The following is a 21,182-nucleotide window of genomic DNA, read 5'->3' as shown; positions in this document are numbered from 1 at the left end:
TTCGTTCCTGATAATACATTTAAACAATTCCCACTTACGTTGTTATAGTCTGTCATAACCATTTCCATAATTGCCTTCACATTATCTCTTCTTCAAATAGAAGACTACTATTAAATTTAAAGTATCCTGCACCGCTTATATCTTTAAAAGGGTGTTACGAGTCTGTGGTCTTAACTAAGTAATACAAAAAAACGAAAACCAACAAGTTTTGTAAACTTCAACAAATAATTTATTTCTCAAGAATACAAGGTGAAAATTTTAAAAAGAACTTATTGTAGTGTGAATAAAATCATAAACAGTCCTAAAAGTTCTGCGACAAGCCCCAATGTATAGAGTTCCAACTGAATTTCAGTGGTGTTACAAATAAATTCCAATACTGAACGTGTTTATGTGCCTATAGTCTTTAATGTGCTAATGAGTCAATGACCTTGAATGTTGCATCACAATAGTATAGTCCAAGAAGTTCTTGACTGAATTCACTTTATTCCATATTAATGTTTTAGTACTAGAGGTATCGAGGAACACTTTGTAATTCCAGTGAATAATTTAAATAATAAATTCACCCCAATTTAAACTGAACACAACAATACCACTGATTCCAGTTCGGATGTTATGGTAGGAATGAGTAATCCCAAAGTAAACAATTTTATATACCGCCCCCACTTGACATAAGTCGCAATTACCATTTTCTGGAAATACTGTCATCTTAAAATTTCGTTTCTATAACCTATTTTATTTTTATGTTTTAAGTGTATATAATAATTTATATACCAAATGTTTTGTTCCTTTCTTTTCCTTGTATTAATGTATTTTGTACTGGAGATGCTTGAGACAAGTCGAATTCTAAACTTTGAGGTGTAAGTGGAATTTTTAAAATAATAATCATGTAATTGTACTGGAACTTCTGTGCATTATAGTTTCCTTCATATGTTTTGAAACTATAAGAAACAAAACTAAAAACATATCCATATCATATAGGAAAATGCAAAGCAAATATAATTTAAACTCAGGCGAACACCTTAATGCCGTATTTACTGGTTTAAAATCATTTTCTTTTGGCACAAATTCCTTTATTATTCCTGTATATGATATAGAAAATGATTTGTTGGTATCACGTCGGAAAAGAAACTTAGTTAGAATGTGTCCATCTGGCCATTTCACACTCATCTTTACAGCTGTAAGGTTTCTCAAACCGAAGTGAGCCACGGGTTCTGACTGGCACATGTAGCCACAAGATCCACCAATTACGCGCATTATTGCTCTGTCATCCTCTAGTACAATAGTAACCACGGCTCCACGTGCTGGAGCACCGTGCCTTGTCCTGGGGCAGAATCTAATCCAATTATGCCCTTGATGAACACTTTGGAAGATGAACATTGTCCTTTGACCGCCAAGAACAGAATACGAGGCAAACAATTCCAACAGACCATCATTGTTCAGGTCTCCAATTGTTACGCCTAAAAGAGAAAAAGTGATTTTCAAAGATACGGGTATTTTCTCCTGAATTCATTCAGTTCCAAACTTTATTTCTTTAACTTTAATTCCAACAGTTTTAAGGATGATTGGTTTGAAAACTAGTGGCGTACTTAACTTTAAAAAAATATTTTACATAGATAAGTATCCGAGTATTCGATGCATATTTCAAGATTTATTTGGTTGACGTGTATTTTCTTGCGTTACTTTATGTTGAATATCGGTCCAAACGTAGTGGTTATTACACGTAAAATTCCTGGAAAAGGCACTCTGTCAGTAACTCTCCATTGCTAAAAGGCATCCCGTCAGCAACTTTCCTTTAATAAAAGGAACACTGTCAGTAACTGTTCATCAATAAAAGGTGCCCGTCAGTAAATGTTCATCGGAAATAGGTACTCTGTCAGTAACTGTCCATCAATCAAAACTGAATGAGTATTTAACAATTCATCCAATCTGTGCAGGTTAAAAGATTATAGACCGTTCACATTAAATAAACAAATAAAATTATATGTAGTAGTTATATAATATTTATTTAGTAATAGAAAGAAGTCGCAACCACGTCATTTTACGAACATCTTTTTCTTCCGTTTTCATCCCTCTCCCAACAGCTCAACAACTGTTTCACTTATTAAGTTGTTTCGATCCCGCTTCATTGCGACGTAACCAATATAATGTTAATGTGGCATACATTCACCTCCGCCTGATGTTTTTCTGTATGTACATATATTTGGTACGTGTTATGCATGTACAGATATCTTGGTACGTGTTATGCATGTACAGATATGGTGGAACGTATTATGTGTGTACATATATTGGCACGTGTTATGTATGTACAGATATGTTGTTACGTGTTATGTGTGTACATATAGGTTGGTATGTGTTATGTATGTATGTACAGATATGTTGGTAAGTGTTATGTATATATATATATATATATATATATATATATATATATATATATATATATATATATATATATATATGTTGGTACGTGTTATGTGTGTACATATATTTTGGTAAGTGTTATGTATGTACAGATATGTTGGTAAGTGTTGTGTATGTACAGATATGTTGGTAAGTGTTATGCATGTACAAATATGTTGGTAGTGTTATGTATATACATATATTGCACGTGTTATGTGTGTACATATATTGTCACGTGTTATGTATGTACAGATTTGTTGGTACGTGTTATGCATGTACATATATATCGGTACGTGTTATGTTGTGTACATATATTGTTGTTTTTTTGGGGTATGTACAGATATGTTAGTAAGTGTTATGCATGTACATATATTAGTACGTGTTACGTATGAACCTAACTTTGACAAACGAACACGGACAGCGGTAGTTTTGTCTAGAAGCGCGTATACGATTTACATGTGTAGTTAACTAGTCTGGCTCTGTATACGTGTGTATGTATGTGTGAGATGGATAGTGACTGATTGCTCTCTGGATGTATTTAAACGGGGGTTCCACTGTAGGTCTGAAATTACCAGGAATAACTTTTTGTGGGAAAGAGGGACCCAGAATTGAGTTTTGCGGTGGGTGAAGGGTGGATTTCTTGATACGTCACATTGTGATGTACTGTTTGCTCAGAATAACAGAGTTTTCGTGCTGTCATGATGTGTAGTTAAAAAATGTTGTTTTTTTTGTGATGATTTTTTTCTTTTCCAAAAGACTTGTAAGTTATGCTTACTCGAACATTTTGATATGATCTTTAAGCGTGGCAGTTGTTGGTTCTAGCCATCAGAGCTTATTTTGCAGTGATACTGGTAATCTGCACACCTCAAATGCCAAGAATAATTTGTTTGATATACCTATATCAATAATTTATTTCAAAGGGTTATATGCAATCATAAAACCAGAAATCCACCCAGTCGTACAGGTGCACTGATAATTGGATAAGATCTCCAACCGTTTTAACACTAAACTGACATCAGCCATATATAAGAGTGTAGATTACACTTTAAATAAAAATGGTGAACGTATGTCATGGCTTTCAGTTGTTCTCCAAGCAATAAAGACTTCTTGGTGAGTAAAGGATGAGCAGAGAAGATTTCGATAAGAAACCGCCTATTTGGTGTATTTATTGTAGAAATGAACAAACATCTCAAATGAAGTAAAACCCATACCTAGTAGAGTAACTGACGTCATCTCCTCGCTAGCTTCCAGCCTAACAGGAATGACTGTGACGTTTTCACCGTCATTCTGCATGGAAAACAAAGAATTTTCCGTCGGCTTCACCGTCATATGGCTCGCAGAGCCCAAGAAGATCTCTATCTGCCCATCGTTGTCAAAGTCCGCAGTTAACAAAGTCATTGTAGGTGCGGGAAGATTAAATTCGTTTGTAAGTATTGACTGTTTAACGATAATAATAATAATAATAATAATAATAATAATAATAAAATTAATAATTTGTCTCCGATTTCTCTCTTGAAAATGAACTTCATAACAATACATGTGTAATGGTGGGTGGATGAGCCCAACGCTTGAGTGCATTGAGACTAGAGTAAGTGCCTGTTAATGCCAATGTGCATGCAATATTTGAACATTTAAAAACAATAAGTTATTGTTGTAATTCATGCCTTTCCTCTATTCATGCTCCGATTTATTATTATTTGATAATGACACCCTGCTAGATCTCCAAGTGCAAGATACCCAGAGATTCATGTATACATATATATGGAAGCCGGACACCATACTGACATCGTGGTATGTTGACAGCTTATTGACCATGCCTCCAATAAAGAACAAGTCGACGTCGAAATCGGAACAAATCGATGTCGAAATCGGAACAAATCGATGTCGAAATCGAACAAATCGACGTCGAAATCGGAACAAATCTATGTCGAAATCGGAACAAATCGATGTCGAAATCGGAATAAAATGAGGAGAATGAGTGTATAAATTCTTCCAAGAGAAGTATGCAAACATTCATCCGCCAATTTCTCAGAATTTGGCTTCAACCTAAAATATCAGATAGAGAGAATGAACGAGAAGAAAAAAAAGAAAGATAAAACGGGATTTATAGAGGCACAGTTAGATTCTCTCATGAAATTCATAGATAAAGAGGTGTCTAAGAAATATCAGAATAATAAACTTGATCACATGTTATCAAAAGAGCATTGAAAATATCGCTGAAGTAAAAGAGGAAGTTAAAGACAACATTTTGAAAGAAATAAAAGCAGACGAGAAAATGGAGAAATTAAGGGGTGAAATGTTTTATTTATAAGTTGAAACTGAAAAGAAAAAGAAATGAAACGAAGCCATAGGGAAACCAAATGAAGACACGTCGCATAAAGTAGTGTAATTAGAACACACAATTAAGACGCTGTAAAATAAGGTGGACGACGTCATTCGATAATCCAGAGTTAACTGTCTATAGATATGTGGAGTAGATGATCAAAATAAGGATGAAACTGAAACAATGCGAAGAGAAAGTGATAAAGTTAATCGGAAACAAGCTGGGGGGGGGGGTGAGTAACAGTTTCTAACGAATACATGGACATCATCGATTAAGTTGACAGATTCGATGCAGATACAAACCCGTTATTTGTTTGTGAATTCATTAAATTAGTGAAGACGGATGCAGTAACTAATTGGATGATATTTAAAGGTTCATCATATATCGTCAAAGAAGAAATTACCAAGGAATAAGTTCTTTGATGTAAGTGTCAAAGAAGCCTTTTGAAGATTCAGCCTGATTTTTCGACTGTAAATTTTTTTGCGAAATTCACCAAAGGAAAAACTTCAGTATCCATGATATTACAGTTTTGACAATTTGAAACAAGAAGTGACGAACAAAACGAAATGCACAAATAAAGAAAACGATATTTTTTTTAAAAAAAGTGAAATGAAAAAGTGATAACTTGATTACATTTGTTACAATTGTTTCACAAGTTATTAATTATTTGGCATGATTAATGACTGAATATACTCATTACAAAGTACTAAAATGAATTTTAAAAAAGTTTTTTTTTTTAAAATAAGGTAGCTAATTCATGTATGTTTAAAAATTGGTATTTGTCAGTATTGGGTTTTTTTACGTCTACTGGCCATTCACCCAGTATTATTTTAATGTGAACGTAATCAGACATGATTCAGTTCTCTGAACCACAAGCGATTTTTGTGACAGTAGGATTAAACAGAAAGAAGTACCCTCGTTCCATTAATTTTTGATTTGCTTTGAAATCACGAGACAGCTGGCATACGTCCCCACACAGCTGGTATTTAATATCATATTCTTGAAGAGACGAACGCACGCTGAAAACTAGATCCAAACATATCGATCACTCATATAAAGTCGAGAACTGAATGAAATTAGTTTGTAGTACATTGATAGTTCCACAGACCTTAAATTGCAATGGGTTTTGATGGCCTGCTTGCTGAAGGAAGAGCCTGTTTGGTCCAAACCAGTTAGCGTAGAGCAGGTCCAGCTTCCCGTCGCCATTGGCATCTAGTACAGATGCACCCTTGCTGAATTCGTCCTGATCACGTACACCTGCAGTAGACGATACAAAATATATCCATGAGTAGCTAAAAGATGGTGTGCATTTCATTCATTCGCTCATTTTATATACAAGATATCGCTTGTGCACAATATACACGTGACTGATAGAATTATGTTATTTATCAAAGATAAACAGTATAGTTAAGAAAAAACAAACACAATTTACTCACTGATACATTTTAAGTCCATTATATTTCCTTTGTATCAGATACAGTCACAAAGTAGCGATAGTTGTTCACGATCTAAAAGCTTCAGCTAGTTCAAAACAGTTATTGAAAAAGCCTTTAATTTTTAAACATTGATCAAGGATTTCAACGTTAACTGGAAAAAATGTCAGTGATTATTGGATAAAATACGTACAGTAATGTTCAGAAGAAGTTAAATTTAAGGAAATTATGCTTCACCAAATGGATCCTAAACTCTGAAATATAGTTTCATGTATCGAAAATTCCATTATCGAAAAGGCTCTAATGCATGTTTACCAGTGTCATGAACTATATCGACGAATGTACCGTCACCATTGTTCATGAAGAGGACGTTGCTACCTTCATGGCGGAAGACAGAGCTGCCATCAAAATAGCTGGGAGTATTGGTGATAAAAATGTCAGAATGGCCGTCGTCTCCAATAAGTGGTCCCACAATAATACCTTGCCCATCTGCAAATAGATCGTTGCCATGTATTCAAGCACTGTAGCTGTGGCCGATATTCGTACTAAAACTAGATGATGACACGTACTTTATGAAAACAGTCTAAAAATGTATTAAGACACAAATACAAGACAATCAATATTGGCATGACTTGTTTGACTGTGTTCAATTGATATGTATTGTCACGTGAGGTGCTAATGATCAGAATCATAAATTAGACAAGGGAGATAATTGATACTTATGAATATATTGGCGTTTCATTGCTTCTTTGGCAATAAAAACTCTTCAAAACGAAATGCATGACACTCGTGGGATGTGTTTCATCTTGCCTTTTACTACATCAAGACCGATTGCAGATGCAACATTCCGGATGATTATGTTTCCGGAACTGACGTTATTGTCTACATGACGTGGATCCATTTCCAAAACGCGGTATCTGCCTTTCCCTTCTGGAAATAATGAAAAAAAGAGACAAGTTCCATACAAATAGATACACGTTCTAGGCACCATTGGATAAAATAAAATCTAATAACATTCATATTTTCACATTTACTAACACTTGAATTTCATTGTATGATTTGAAAGTTCGAAGAATATTTAGACTCTAGTATGCTAAGTGTCGGATGATTGGCATGAATTTTTATTTTTATTTTCTTTTTTTAATGTGATTTCAAACAGTATACTACCGATTTTTCTAACATTGCAGAGCTTACAGTGCAATGTTTTGATACATACAATAATTTAAACAAAGCAATTTGTAATTACCCCAAACTACGTGCCTTGCTGAACTAGTGAAATCAATTAATATTAAAAGAGTTACCGTAGCTACAAATGAGACCATGTGGCGTCCGCGTGAATTAACATTACGGCTGCATTTTTGATATGACAACATATGGCGTCAAAGAGAATTTAACATTAGACCATAGGTTTAACATTATGGCTACGTATGGTGTTAGCGGCCAAGGTAATGATAAAATATGTTTAATAGGGTGTGACCGTATCGACACAACCGTAAATGGCATATTAATATAATGTTCACAACAGGATGGACCGATCTCGGGTCATGGGGAAAAGGTAACTGAATAAACACTATCACCTATTAACCATCACCCATGACTCATATGATAGTGTGTGCGGATGTTGGTCAGTTCATTTAGTCGCTGGTTAGTATATGAATGTGCTGGTCGAATATGTTTATAAGTCAGTAAATGTTTGTATTTATTGCATTACATTTGGGGTCGTCCATTAATTATGTCAACAAAATGGGGGGGAGGGGGTTTGAAGAAGTTTGACAATTGTTGACATGGGGGAGGGGGGAGTTCAAGATAAATTGACGTCAACAATGTTATTTTTTTTTTTAAAAATCAGTCACTATGCCCATTATAACAACTGAGGAACATTTGGCTTCCCTATGGGAAGATGACAGAAGCTAGAATATAAACTCTCGATTTTTTCATGAATTCAAAGTGTTGTAGTCAATTTGAAATTTGTTAAACAAGTATAAAAAAAATGTATTAAAATTTATTTGTAGACCTTTTAATTTCGATAATTCTATTTTTAGCATATTTTTAGCATAAAAGCCAGCTGTATTGTTAGTTTGGGGGGGGGGTAAAATTGTATTAAGGGGGTCACTGAAAGTTTGACAGTTGTTGACAAGGGGGGGGTAAAAAATTGCCTAAAAATTGTTGACATAATTAATGGACGTCCCCTTTCCCTCCTGACATCAGATTGTCCCTTCCAGTTGTGGAGAGTTGTTAGCATACCATTTGCCATTTTGTCCATAACAATCCGACACCTTTTAGTCTACATACATTTTTATTATTACCTTTTTCCTTGATACTATACAGGTCCATAACGTTAAACAATGGACTAATGTCAAATTCGCTATGAGGCCATACTGATCCATTTCAAAATGGCGGCCGTAATGCTGATTCGCTTTAACGCCATATGGGTCCATTTGACGCTTCGGCAACCTGAATGCTTGCTCGGTGTGTCACCATATGTTTCCATTTGCAAGATTCAATTTAAAACTCAACGCTAAACGATTTTATTTCCAAGAATAATTTCACCGGGCTCCATAAAATTCTTAATAGGTTATTTTATTAGAGTAAATTCAGGTCAATATATGAATGCTTGATACGTGGCAGAAATTTTACATTATTACTGCACTGTATAGTATGTTTTTTGTACATCACTGTTAATAGCCCGAAGAGCAGGGGTTGTTTACTGTTTCGTTGTTTTTTTATGTTGTTTTTTTTTTTTTTTTTTTTTTTTTTTTTGTATTACCAGAATCAAACGTTGTTACTATTACTGAGTACATTCCTTCGCCTTGCCTGTCTACACATGCCACTGATTGACGCCCATTAGAGGGCGTCTCTGCCTGATTGTGAGGAAGGGCCAGGAGGTCGATGTAGGTGGCGTTGTGCCATTTAAACAGGCGATCGGGACGCACAGTGCTGTTAGGACCCTGCATTTGGTTAGAGTTGTGGAGGTAGATCTCCTCGATACCATCCCCGTCAATATCACAGGCACAAACTGACAGAGTTTTATCTGAAATTGTATTATATCCGTGTCATAAAGTCAGCCTTTTAGATCCAACACAGAAAGAAGATTTCGTCCTTCTAGATGAAAGATTCAGCACTGAAATTGCATATCTGTAACATTGTTGACAAAATAAAAGGAAATCAAAAGTGCGTATGGTGGTGGTGTTGGGAATCAGTTGAGTTCAAAATATAATTCGAACGAACTGAACAAAGAAAGAAAATCAAAGCAGAAGATCTGAAGTGATCCATGCTGAATGGCCAATGGTTGATCGTGGAACTTAGATTTTTTCCTATGGAAGAAAGCAAAAAAAACATGACTGGACAAAAAACCTTATAAACCAAGATGAAACATCAAGGAACTGGGAATAAAGAGACATTACTTATAAAGAAGCATAAAGCCGATGATTTCAATGATGCTTAATAAAGTGGTTTTACTTCAGATGTTTTAATTATTTCAGTACCAAAAGGGAAAATGCAGCAGAAGTTGTACGTGGTGACTGAGGGTAATTTAATAATTATATAGACGCCCAAAGGTTAACATGCAGTAGGCGGTATGGGATCATACGGGAAATCCTATTTTTAAATGGTTTACAGATTTAAAAATTGACATTATAAGATGAAAAGTGTTTACTGGGCCAATAGTGTTTATGGAGTAAAACGTTTTATATGGTCAAGGTTTTATAGAACAGACGTGTCAATCAGGGGAAAAAATGTGATCTACAATCCAACACATCACAAAAGCTGTCCAAACACACACCAGTACAATCCAGATCCTCTTTTAGATTACTATCTAAACACACACCTACAACCCAGCGTAAAGGATAGGAAGTGATCATATACATTTCCCCGCAAGCATACAGACATACTAGCGGCGAAGGGTTGGAAATGTTTATAGACACATCAATATACCTTTACATACAAACATACTATCAAACAGATGAGAAAATGGGTATAATGGGTTTAAAAATTTAGCTATCAATAACATAAACATATACAAATACATGCATACACAAACACATGGGTATGTATATCTATATTGTGTCGTTAACTGGTGATACATGATTATATATTACATTGAGCTATAAATGTGTTGTTGAAAAGTTTTAAACTCAGTCTTAACAGTGAATCCGTTTGGGGTAATTTCCCACTGGATGACTGTGTCAGTTTTTTTTTTTTTTTTTTTGCAATGTGGGGATGTAATATGAAATATGTAATGTGGGTGGTATGGCGACATAGATCGAGTAGGAAAATACTGCGATGTGGAGCCATATGGTGGATATAATGGCAAAGATATAAGGTGTTGGTTCATGCTCACTCGTGTCACCTTCTAAATCAATGGTATGCACTTGTGCTAACACTCCGTTAGTATATTAGGCGATGGTTTCGTCTTCTGGCTTCTTCTCAGCATAGCGTGATCGTTGATGATTCCCAGATTTGATTTGACTACGTTTTACACTGACTCATTACCTATATAAATATAGAGAGCCTTTCTCCCTGGGAATAAATATTCTTTCAGCTTTTACACTAGTAAGAGATTGATAGAAGGATATTCGAATTTATACTTCAGATAATACTCTCGAAAAAAGTCAAGATACTTGTTATATTTGTCAATAGAAAGGACATATGATTCCAGAATGCCCTCAACGTCAAAGCAAAGGAAAGACAGGAGAAATAAGATATAGCGGTAAAGATACGTGTAATCATTATCAGAAAAAAGGACAATGGTCTTCAGGGTATCCTAAGAAAAAGATAATTAGCAGGAGGAAAAATGGAAGGAGGAGGGTTCTACAGAAACAAAAGAAAAATAATCCATACCCATAACAATATTAAAGAAGGCAATACAAATTGAAGAAAGTAAAGAGAAAGAATCCACTTCAGTGAAGAAATTCAAAAAAGAGACTGACAGTGAAAGAAATAAAAAAGAAAATGGACATTGTGATTCTGATTGAATGAGCCTATAAAAAAAGAAAAGGAAACGTGTCTCCTTTTCATTATTTGTTTATTTGTCCCTTTCCAAGTCCTACTCATCCTCCTCTTGCTGCACATGTTTTGGTAGTGGTAGCAGTAACTTCTGCTGTTGCTGGCATCTGAGTGGTGGCGATAGTGTATGTAGTGATGAAGGGTTTAGAAATCTTGACACGTGAAGGTATCTTTCTCTTGGGCTTGACTAAAGATGACTGATAAATTTGTTTAATATAATTTAACTCAATCGAAATGTCTAATAACACACATGGCGTTTTCTTTCACTCCCTTCATTCTGTCCTTCGCAATACAAAGTTTAACTCTTCCCTCTTCTTTTCTTCTTCTTGTTTTCTTTTTCCTCTTCTTGCTGTTATTTTATATTTGCTTCTACTGCTTCTTTCTGTCATTGCAAAAGTGTCTAATTCTACCTTCTGTCTCTTCCTAAATTCATCTGACCTTGGTAATAATGGAGATGGAGTTAAAGGTAGTAATAACATAGCAGTAACAATTATTGTGGAGACGATAGGAAAATCAGCTAAAGCTAAAATGAAGTTATTCTCTTCTTGAAGGAGAGTACTGGTTACAGCTACTTTAGTAGTAGTACTGATACGATCATACTGAGTATCCCCAGCAGGTGCACGCCAATACATTATCTTCGTGTTATCAGCCATATGTATGGAATATAAACTGTTCCACAACATCCTACTCTCTCATTGAATTTTGTAACACTCCTTTTTATTGGTGAAACATGGCGATCTGTTCCTAGAAAAACGCATTATCCCATGGTTTCACCAGTTCTCAAGACAACTTAAGCAAGATGTGAACTAGTGTAGAGTAGTAATCATCCATAGTTTCGGACATGCTGTTCAACCATGAATATCCCATTTATGTGAACGTATCGTGGGCCATTACCAGGACCACAGACACAGCGATATGGAAAGAAGAAATTATGTGGAAAGGCAAAGGTCCTGAAGTGGGTCTTGTGGCTGCCGACCTTGACCTGCCGTGAGAACAAGTTTGAGATGAAGACCAGTGAAGCAATATCACGTTAACCGCCTTTGGTTAACAAACCCCAACGGCCCCTTTTAGGGCCACCCATATCTCTATAAATGAGAGATAATAAAGACCATCAGAACATAAAAAATCATTGGTCTAATATTTCTCAAGCCGAGTAATTAGCCACTTTATAGGAGCAAATGTCATCATATTCACGAGACTTTATGACAGCATTTAGTTTCGTAGAATAGGAATTTCTCTGGATATCTTCAGACATACGAGTTTAGTAATTTGAAATGTTAATAAGTATTTGTATTGGTCGTTTGGCCGTGTTTTGTATGGCATGGCGTGAAGTCCTAATAAACGGCTTTGGTATACTTAGTGAGGAATTTTAAAATTTGAAGCAAGAAAAACCATCTCAGTGAGAATTAGAGTTTAGAGGAAAAGTGCTGTAGTATTTGCACGTTCAGGAACCTTTCAGTTGACAACTACTGTTGTCTTGAGGTTCTTGGAAAAAAGGAACAACAATCAGCCTTCCTCAAGCCAGGCTCATGCAGGTGTTTCATTCATTCGGTAGAGAGACGAGAGAACCCTTGCGTGTAACAGGATGTTTGCATGTAAAGGTATTGTAATGTGTCTATAAATACTTTATATCCTTGTGTGTGATAGTATGTTTGTTGTTTTTTGGTTGGATTGTGCTGGTGTTTGTTTGGATAGTAATCAACAAGTCAATGCTGGATTGTATAGGGGTGTGTTTGAATAGATGAGTTGGATTGTGAATCCAGAGTTTGAACTTTACCATTCCCGTTGGTCCCTATACTAATTTTTACTCTATAAACACTTTAGACCCTATAATATGATTCCCATGTTAAACCTATGGACCATTTATCACAGGATTTGCTGTATAAAAAGTACCACCCCACCCCACATGTTTACCTTCGGGCGCCGATGTAATTATGATATGACCCCCAATCACCACACACAACTGCTGAAAGCTCTCGGGGTAAATTATGCTCAATGAAGAAAGAAGAAACCACGTATGCTGGTATGAACAGCAAAGATATTCGTACCAAATTCAACAGCAAACTTCTTTTCATATTTTATTCAATTTACTCTTCTTGATGAAAGTGTTTATTAATATAAAAGAGAACTAACAATCAACCTGACAAATTCCAAGTAGTGTATACTTAAGAATCTGTTAGTTTGTATCTTAGAGGTGGAGGAATGTAATAAACACGATTAGAAAAGTCCTGCAAAGAAGCAAACATCTTAGCTACCGGGACTTGTGGAAGAATGAGTTAACTGGGAAACAAATGTCAAACTTATAACGAGAAATTAATGAACGGAATTTAAAAATCTCACAAATCAGTCAATAATAGGAAATTTCTTACCTTAGTTTTGTGTTGTCAGTTTCATTTTCGCATTTATTTGTATTTTTAAGAAGCTTTTATTTGTTTTTTTAAATGCCTTTATTTGTATTCAAATATCTTTCAAAACTACAATCTCCAATTTGAAGAGTAACAGTTAAGATGTTAAGTGAGCGCAGTGATTTACACGTCATTATTGTTGACAGTGAGTATAAAGACTTACACGACAGTATTACTGACAGTGTGCACAATGATTTATACGACATTATTACTGACAGTGTGCACAATGATTTACACGAAATTATTGCTGACAGTGAGCATAATGACTCACACGACATTATTACCGACAGTGTGCACAATGATTTACACGACATTATTACTGACAGTGTGCACAATGATTTACACGTCATTATTGTTGACAGTGAGTATAATGACTTACACGACATTATTACTGACAGTGTGCACAATGATTTACAGGACATTATTACTAGGGGCCCCGAGTGGCCGAGTGGTCTAAAGTGCTAACCGTTACGGATCACTGCCATCTCACCTCTGTCTGCGTGAGTTCGAGTCTCGGATTCGGCTAATGTGGTTATGTGAGAAAGCTTGCCAGTTGCTTCTCGTGGGTCGGTGGTTCTTTCTGGGGGTTTCCCGGGTTCTTCCTCCACCATTTATACTGGCCGCCATGTATAGCCTATCTTGTACTGAAAAATGGCGTTATACCCTACAACAACAACAACAACGACATTATTACTGACAGTGTGCCCAATGATTTACACGACATTATTGCTGACAGTGAGCATAATGACTTACACGATATTATTGTTGACAGTGAATATAATGACTTACACGATATTATTGTTGACAGCGAGTATAATGACTTACACGACATTATTGCTGACAGTGAGTATAATGACTTACACGACATTATTGTTAACAGTGTGCACAATGATTTACACGACATTATAGTTATCAGTGAGTATAATGACTTACACGATTTTATTGTTGACATTGAGTATAATGACTTACACGATATTATTGTTGACAGTGAGTATAAAATGACTTATACGACATTATTATTGGCAGTGAGTATCACGACTTACACGACATTATTGTTGACAGTGAGCACAATGATTTACACGACAGTATTGTTGACAGTATTCAAGTTTCATCAAGTAACTAAGTTTTGTAGGTTATACATGATATTTTGGGGAACGGAAGGTTGTATATACGTCTTGTCGCAAGCAGTATGTCAAACAGAGATAGTTCTTTTGAATATAGGTCGAAAATGTTAATTACGGTTCATTAATTGAAGAATATAAACAATTAGACACTGCGTTGATATTTTGATTTCTCTCCGTATAAAACTTATTAAAATACAGGAAATTTAATTTCATTTGGAAATTCTGTTTCTATTAGGCCAGAAGGCCTGTGTTATTAAAATATTTATTAATTTCTTATTTAAGCGGAAAGATGCATTCAATTAATGGTGCAGTACCTTGGCAAAGCGAGTGTTCTAATTACTTAATTCTTCTTGAAGAAGGTAACCAAATTTTATGAATTAATATTAAAATATTTTGCTCCTAGTTTTAAATTTGAAACAAATTTGACAAAATAGGAGCCAGTATCTGCAATTAATTAAAGCATATAATGTAAAATGTGTATTCATGACGTACACTATGTTCCTCATACAATTATGTAAAATGTGTATTCATGACGTACACTATGTTCCTCATACAATTATGTGAAATGTGTATTCATGACATACATCATGTTCCTCATACAACATGTATGACACCTGGTACCGCTTTCATATAATGTCTCAACTTAGAATAGTGTAATACATTTAGTGTATTATTGTATTTACGACGCCGTTTATAGCTTTGTTAGTTTTTAGTGATTATTTGTTTGATTATGGGAAGTCGGTGTTATCAGCTCTAGTTATTAGCCAATTTCTAAGAGCAGAAGTACAGTATTCACAAAACCTTATGATAGCATGGATTAGAGACGTAAAAATGATATATGTGTTTAGTAGCATAAGATGGGGTCAGACCATGATAAAATGTTTCCTGTTGGCACGAGCCACTTAGTTCCTACCTTAATTAATAGGTTTTGTTATGTTGCGCCTTTCACTGTGAAATATTTATAAGGACCGATATTTATACCATGCAATAATTGAGAAGAAATCATACCTTTATTTTGTCGATGCCTTTCATTATGGTTGTGAAAACTGGTGGGGGAAGGGCACATGTAAGGTGTTTGTGTAATGCAATTAGAGGCTCTGAGATGGAACTGGAAGTATTAATGTTCGGCCCTTCGCATTGTGGAGAAGCCATGCAAATGGGAAACAAGAAGAAACCATGCAAATGTAAACAAGGAAGAGCCATGCAAATGGAAAACAAGGAAGAGCCATGGAAATGGGAAACAAGGAAGAACCATGCAAATGGGAAACAAGGAAAAGCCATGCAATTGTGAGGTTACAGCTGAGTATTTGTGGTCATTGGTTGATTGGAGAAAAATTGTGTGTAGACTGCCCGATAAGAAATCTTTCCGTTGCCAACGACTGTTGAAGTCCTCGGATATAGGGGAAAAGAAGGGACTTTCAGGCAGAACTCACGCGACTGTTTGCTTTTCACGGTAGATAGTATATCTCAATTTTTTCCCTGACATTACTGGTAGTGCAGACCAGCCTGGCCGGGCCGTATTTCGTACTGAAGCTTTCACCTTCCAGTCAGTACTGACTATCACTATCTGACGCTCGCTGGTAATTAATCCAATAACTGCACGAAGCTTGTGGAACAATGTTTGAGGTAGTGACTTTAAATTTGAGGAGATGAATAGTCTACGGATGGAGAAAATTTTGACTTGAGCGCGTACTTGACATGAGAAGTTTTACGAAGTCAGACCCTGATTTTACGATAAAATTGAATAGCCGTTATGCTTTTTATACATACATACTTGTTCAGAATTTGTACAAAATAAACAGAAACAGAAAAACGACAAAGCCTTGGAACACATACATATCACTGTTAGTTAACATGGGCATTCTTTAATTACCACGGCAGAAAGAAAATAAAACATGTAATTGTTTCTTCAATATCAGTATTTAAACAAATAGTGTTCGATATAATTGATGCAGATGACGTGTTGTACATACCAGCTTCCACCTTTAGGGACTCAAAAGGGGTGTTTTGTTCTGCAATGTTGAAGTAATATCCATACTCTTTGTTATATTTCAGGATACGGTTTGTCCCTTCGAATCTAAAATAAAGACATTTGTAGAGAATTTTCTTGCTGTTCTCGTGTTAAATAAACATAACATTTTATACTTTTTGAACAAAAATTGCGACATAAAAGTTTATAAACAAATGTGAGATGACGTTTATACGCAAATAATATATTATATTCATCTTTCCATGTGAGGTTTTGGGGATACAGAATAGTTACTGTGCTCTCGCCTACATGTCAAAAGAGGCGACAAGTGGAGACATGAGCCGCGGTGGCTTAGTGGTTATTATACTGGACAATGCGGATATAATTCCTGTCTTTAGATCATCCCATGTTGGGTGCCATGGTGTGTCCTTAGGTAAGTCACTAACTAAATTGCACAGGCAGTAAATAACTTAGTTGTGTTGCTGTACTGTGAAACACAAAACTATTTACTTTTAATTCTTGTGAAGGCTTTGCTGTTTATTCAGTGACGAGAGCAGTGCTTTATTTTTTTCTGTGTATTGTTCATTAGTGCATGGACACCTGTACATTGAGACAAGGGGGAGGTAAATACTTGCCCCCCCCCCCTCCCCCGCCGATTTCACCTCTAAATATGTTTTGGCCTACATCCGTAAAACTTAGTAGCTGACCACCATATGTTTGCCCCCCACTACCACCACGAAAATGATTCTGCGGGCGCCCCTGCATTAGTGTTGATTCACTTGCCCTTGTAATGTAACTTCCTGATTTGAAACTACACCCACAGCGTGTTAAACATGGGGTTCGAAATAAACAATCAGGCATTTATTTGACCAGTTTCCAGAGGTGTTTTCTGCCGAATGCAGAAATATAATTTGTTTGTTTTAATGGCTCTTTTAACAAAATATTGGCTATATTATGCAGAAGAAATGGAAACAGATTTTTTCCGACGGACACGCCTGCGGCAGCTGGCCTGGGTGGGTATTGAAACCCCAACGCATAGAAGAAGAGTCTGACACTCTACTATATCGCGATTTTGAAGTTAAAGGGCAAATTTCAATTAATCCTTTCTTCATATCCATACTCCGTCTTTAACACCAGGTTAGAGGACATTGAAAAATTGCACCTCGAAGAAAGTTATTATGTAGGTTGAAAAATTATTGGTCTAATCATGCACTCTGCCCGAGCAAATGTTTACAGATGATGCACTTTTTTTTCAAGCGTATAAATAGCTTATGTGATGGTCGCCCGGAAAAGGATAATGTATAGCGTTGTGGATAACACTCACCTTGAAACCCCGATATAGCGGGTTTGCTCACGGGATTGGAGTACAAACGAAGGTTAATGTCCGCTTATTTAAGATGATGCTAAGTTTCTCCAACTTTCGCCACATCCAAGTCAATCTTACGCCACCACATGCGCAGTCGAGAATGCTTGATATAACATGGAGTAAATAGCAATCTGTCGTGACCAAAAAAGTCAGAGAAAAATGACATATTACTGATAACTGTAAGTGCTGTACTGCATTCAGCTAACGATGCAACGCGCTGGACTGAATTCCATAACGTCTTTGAAAGAACCGTCATCAGTCGTGTGTCATTTTTCTGTTAACGCTTCTATTGAATGCAAAAAACGACAAACCGCTATTTACCCATTGTAAAAGTTGCAAGACTTTGAAGTGCATTTGAAGTAAACAATAATTAAAGTTTGATGGTATTAAACCAAGAGTTAATCTACTTACTCGGCAACGAAAACTTCAAATTCCCCATCTAAATCTACATCAGTTACGGCCATTCCTACCGGTTTCTTTGGAAAGGGAAGCTTCATTCTGTAGGTGAGACTCTCCAAGGTCATCGATCTCTGCTGGGCGTACGCCATGAATTGCCAGGATGATGAAACAATCAGCAGAAGGGCCAAATGTTGTATTTCCATGGTGGCTGAATTTTGCAAATCAGAGCAGGTAGTTTTTCACACACAAATATTTAAGATTTTGACTATTAAATTTACAATTTCTGTTAATGCATATAAATTTTTACAAATGAAAAGGTACTTCATGCACCTTTTCACAGCAATATCGAGCTATCAAAACTATTCACAGGTTCTGATGCTGTGGAACATGACGATCACACTTTAGGTCTTGGTGTTTTAAAGTTCAGGTATTATGTGTATGTTTTACTTACCTGAAATGAAACATGCAGCTGATAAAGGATTCAGAGTTAATGAAACGCGTCTATTTAGATGTCAGTTGCATATGCAATCAGAACGATTCACACGTTTTTTACCGGTTTCTTAAAACTCAATCAAAGCTGTGTTCTTGGGACAACTCGCCAGTAGAAGATCAATAAGTCACTTGCTGAATCTACCTGCCTCACATTTTTATTTAGGTAGAACCAAATATTATCTGACTGCAACACGGTGGGAACAAGTGAATAAATAATATATAAACCAACAGCATGCAACAGATCAATTGAGACATGAACAGATAATTACGTTCTGGATCAACTTATGAGGACAGTCTCTTGATGTGTACTTAAAATCAACGGCGTATTTGAACACACACACACAAACACACACACACACACGCGCGCGCACGCACGCACGCACGCACACACACACACTGTAACGTTGCATAACAATAAATCAACATGAAGCAAACTCATACATACATTTGTATTTAAAATATAATTTTAATTAAGTTAAAACCATGTTTACAGTATTCAACAAAAACATCGACTCGACCGTTAAAGAATCTATGTCTTAGCACAGAATCGTCAGTGACTGGGTGGGTGTGTGCGTGCGTGTGTGTGCGTGTGTGTGTGTGTGTGTGTGTGTGTGTGTGTGTGTGTGTGAGAGAGAGAGAGAGAGAGAGAGAGAGATGTCAGATAACCAGGACCTCACTCGGGGCAAACACAAATAATATAGAACCTGCGACGCTTGTGTTGTCAAGACTGAGACTTCATAACCATCATTGATGGCGTTACATATCACATTAACCTGGGCCGTGGTGGTGGTCCTAACACTATCTGGCCAGATAATGCTGCTGGTACCGTCGGGTAATGCACGCGAAATTCATATCCTCAAGCCAACCAAGAACCGTTCTCAATGATGTCAGAGCTGTGTGTAGGGTCATATACAACTACGCTGATTTTGGAATCGTCTTGGTCACCAATGTGATCCTCGGTCGAGTCTCTTCATTGATTGATTCAATCTCGTACGCGCCCTGAGAAAGCCCAACAACGTTCCAGGTGGTGCCACCTTCTGAGGAGAACACAAACGAGTTATCGAATATTGGGTTAACTGCGCTAAACGCGCAACGATGCTAGTGCGATCTCGATTGTGCAACCTTCCTCTGTGTTGATTGGTGTTTATGAAATTGTGATTATTTTGGTAACACTCAGAGATGTGTTCGGAACAACACATTGCATTGCAACATTGATTTTGCGACGAATCGCTTCTTAACTCATCATCGGTGTACGAACTTCGTTATATATATATATATATATATATATATATATATATATATATATATATATATATATATATATATATATATATATATATATATATATATATATATAATTGATGTCTTCAATAAGAGCATGCTTCAACGCGCGAAACTTCCCTGGGTCCATGGTGTCATTGGGGTGAAACCGCTGACAAATCGATGTTGCATTATTAATGACTTCTGACGCGTTGTTGCCCTCGAACCGACCCCACGAGTGTTTCTGCAAGGAAGTGGGGGTAGTACCGTCCACAGAAGCCTTCTCTTTATTCTCTTGCTCACAAACATGAACTACTCGCGCCTCGTCATCCCTTTTTGGCTGCATTTCCTACCGCTCTTTTTGTCTTTGTGGAGTTAGCGGGAAAGGTGGTCCACTTTTTCGGGCTCTAATTGCTGCGTCATGTGCACATTTTTGTTGCTCATATGCAACGTCATTCATATGTGTTTGTTCCTCTTTTTTTTTACATAGAATTTCCCCAACTTATTATCAAAGAGGTCAAAGGTGGTTGGGCCTGCGAAGACGATACACGTTTTGGTTGGTGTATAGTTGCACGTTGTTCATGGGTTTGTGGTGCTACACTTCTGTGTTTTCCCGGTGTGGGTGCAGAAGATATTTGTAGCTGTTGCTCAAGTGCACGTCTTTGTTTTGCTTCATTTTGTTCTCCTGGCAATTTAGCTAATATGCACGTTACTGTTCCTCTATTGTTTCGTTCTCTTATCTATTCTTGTTGTTGTTTTAGTGTCGGTGATAAATGTTTTTGTTTCTCTTCTGGTGCTTCAAGTTGTTATTTTATTTCCTTCTGTGTTGATGGCACAGGTTTTCGTTTCTACTGAACTGCAGGTGGTTCTGCCGCTGCTAAAAATATTTTCCCTTTCTTCCTGTTAGCTTAGCCATTCTTGTTCTTCGTATGTAGGATGTTCATCTTTCTCGTTTCTAATGGGTAAGTGTTCCCGGTGGACGTGCAGGTAAATATTCGTGTCCGACTACA

General features: G+C 36.4%; 2 protein-coding genes across 2 annotated transcripts; both read right to left on the bottom strand.

Annotated features, from left to right (window-relative positions):
* Positions 1-287: 287 nt before the first annotated feature.
* Positions 288-6,735, bottom strand: LOC149804433 (cartilage acidic protein 1-like). The gene is made up of 4 exons (XM_089932679.1): positions 6,469-6,735; positions 5,829-5,977; positions 3,609-3,834; positions 288-1,457 (listed from the first exon to the last, which is right to left on the bottom strand). Exons 1-4 carry the CDS (start codon positions 6,512-6,514, stop codon positions 883-885), a joined length of 996 nt encoding a protein of 331 aa, XP_089788805.1. The 5' UTR covers positions 6,515-6,735; the 3' UTR covers positions 288-882.
* Positions 6,736-8,566: 1,831 nt separating this feature from the next.
* Positions 8,567-19,250, bottom strand: LOC149804432 (cartilage acidic protein 1-like). The gene is made up of 3 exons (XM_089932666.1): positions 18,433-19,250; positions 16,660-16,763; positions 8,567-9,184 (listed from the first exon to the last, which is right to left on the bottom strand). Exons 1-3 carry the CDS (start codon positions 18,621-18,623, stop codon positions 8,877-8,879), a joined length of 603 nt encoding a protein of 200 aa, XP_089788792.1. The 5' UTR covers positions 18,624-19,250; the 3' UTR covers positions 8,567-8,876.
* Between the last annotated feature and the right edge of the window lie 1,932 nt (positions 19,251-21,182).

The sequence above is a fragment of the Sinohyriopsis cumingii genome, chromosome 2 (assembly GCF_028554795.1).
Source record: "Sinohyriopsis cumingii isolate HCF-2022 chromosome 2, ASM2855479v2, whole genome shotgun sequence".
Lineage (NCBI taxonomy): Eukaryota > Metazoa > Mollusca > Bivalvia > Unionida > Unionidae > Sinohyriopsis > Sinohyriopsis cumingii.
This window is presented reverse-complemented; position numbering and strand designations above follow the sequence as displayed.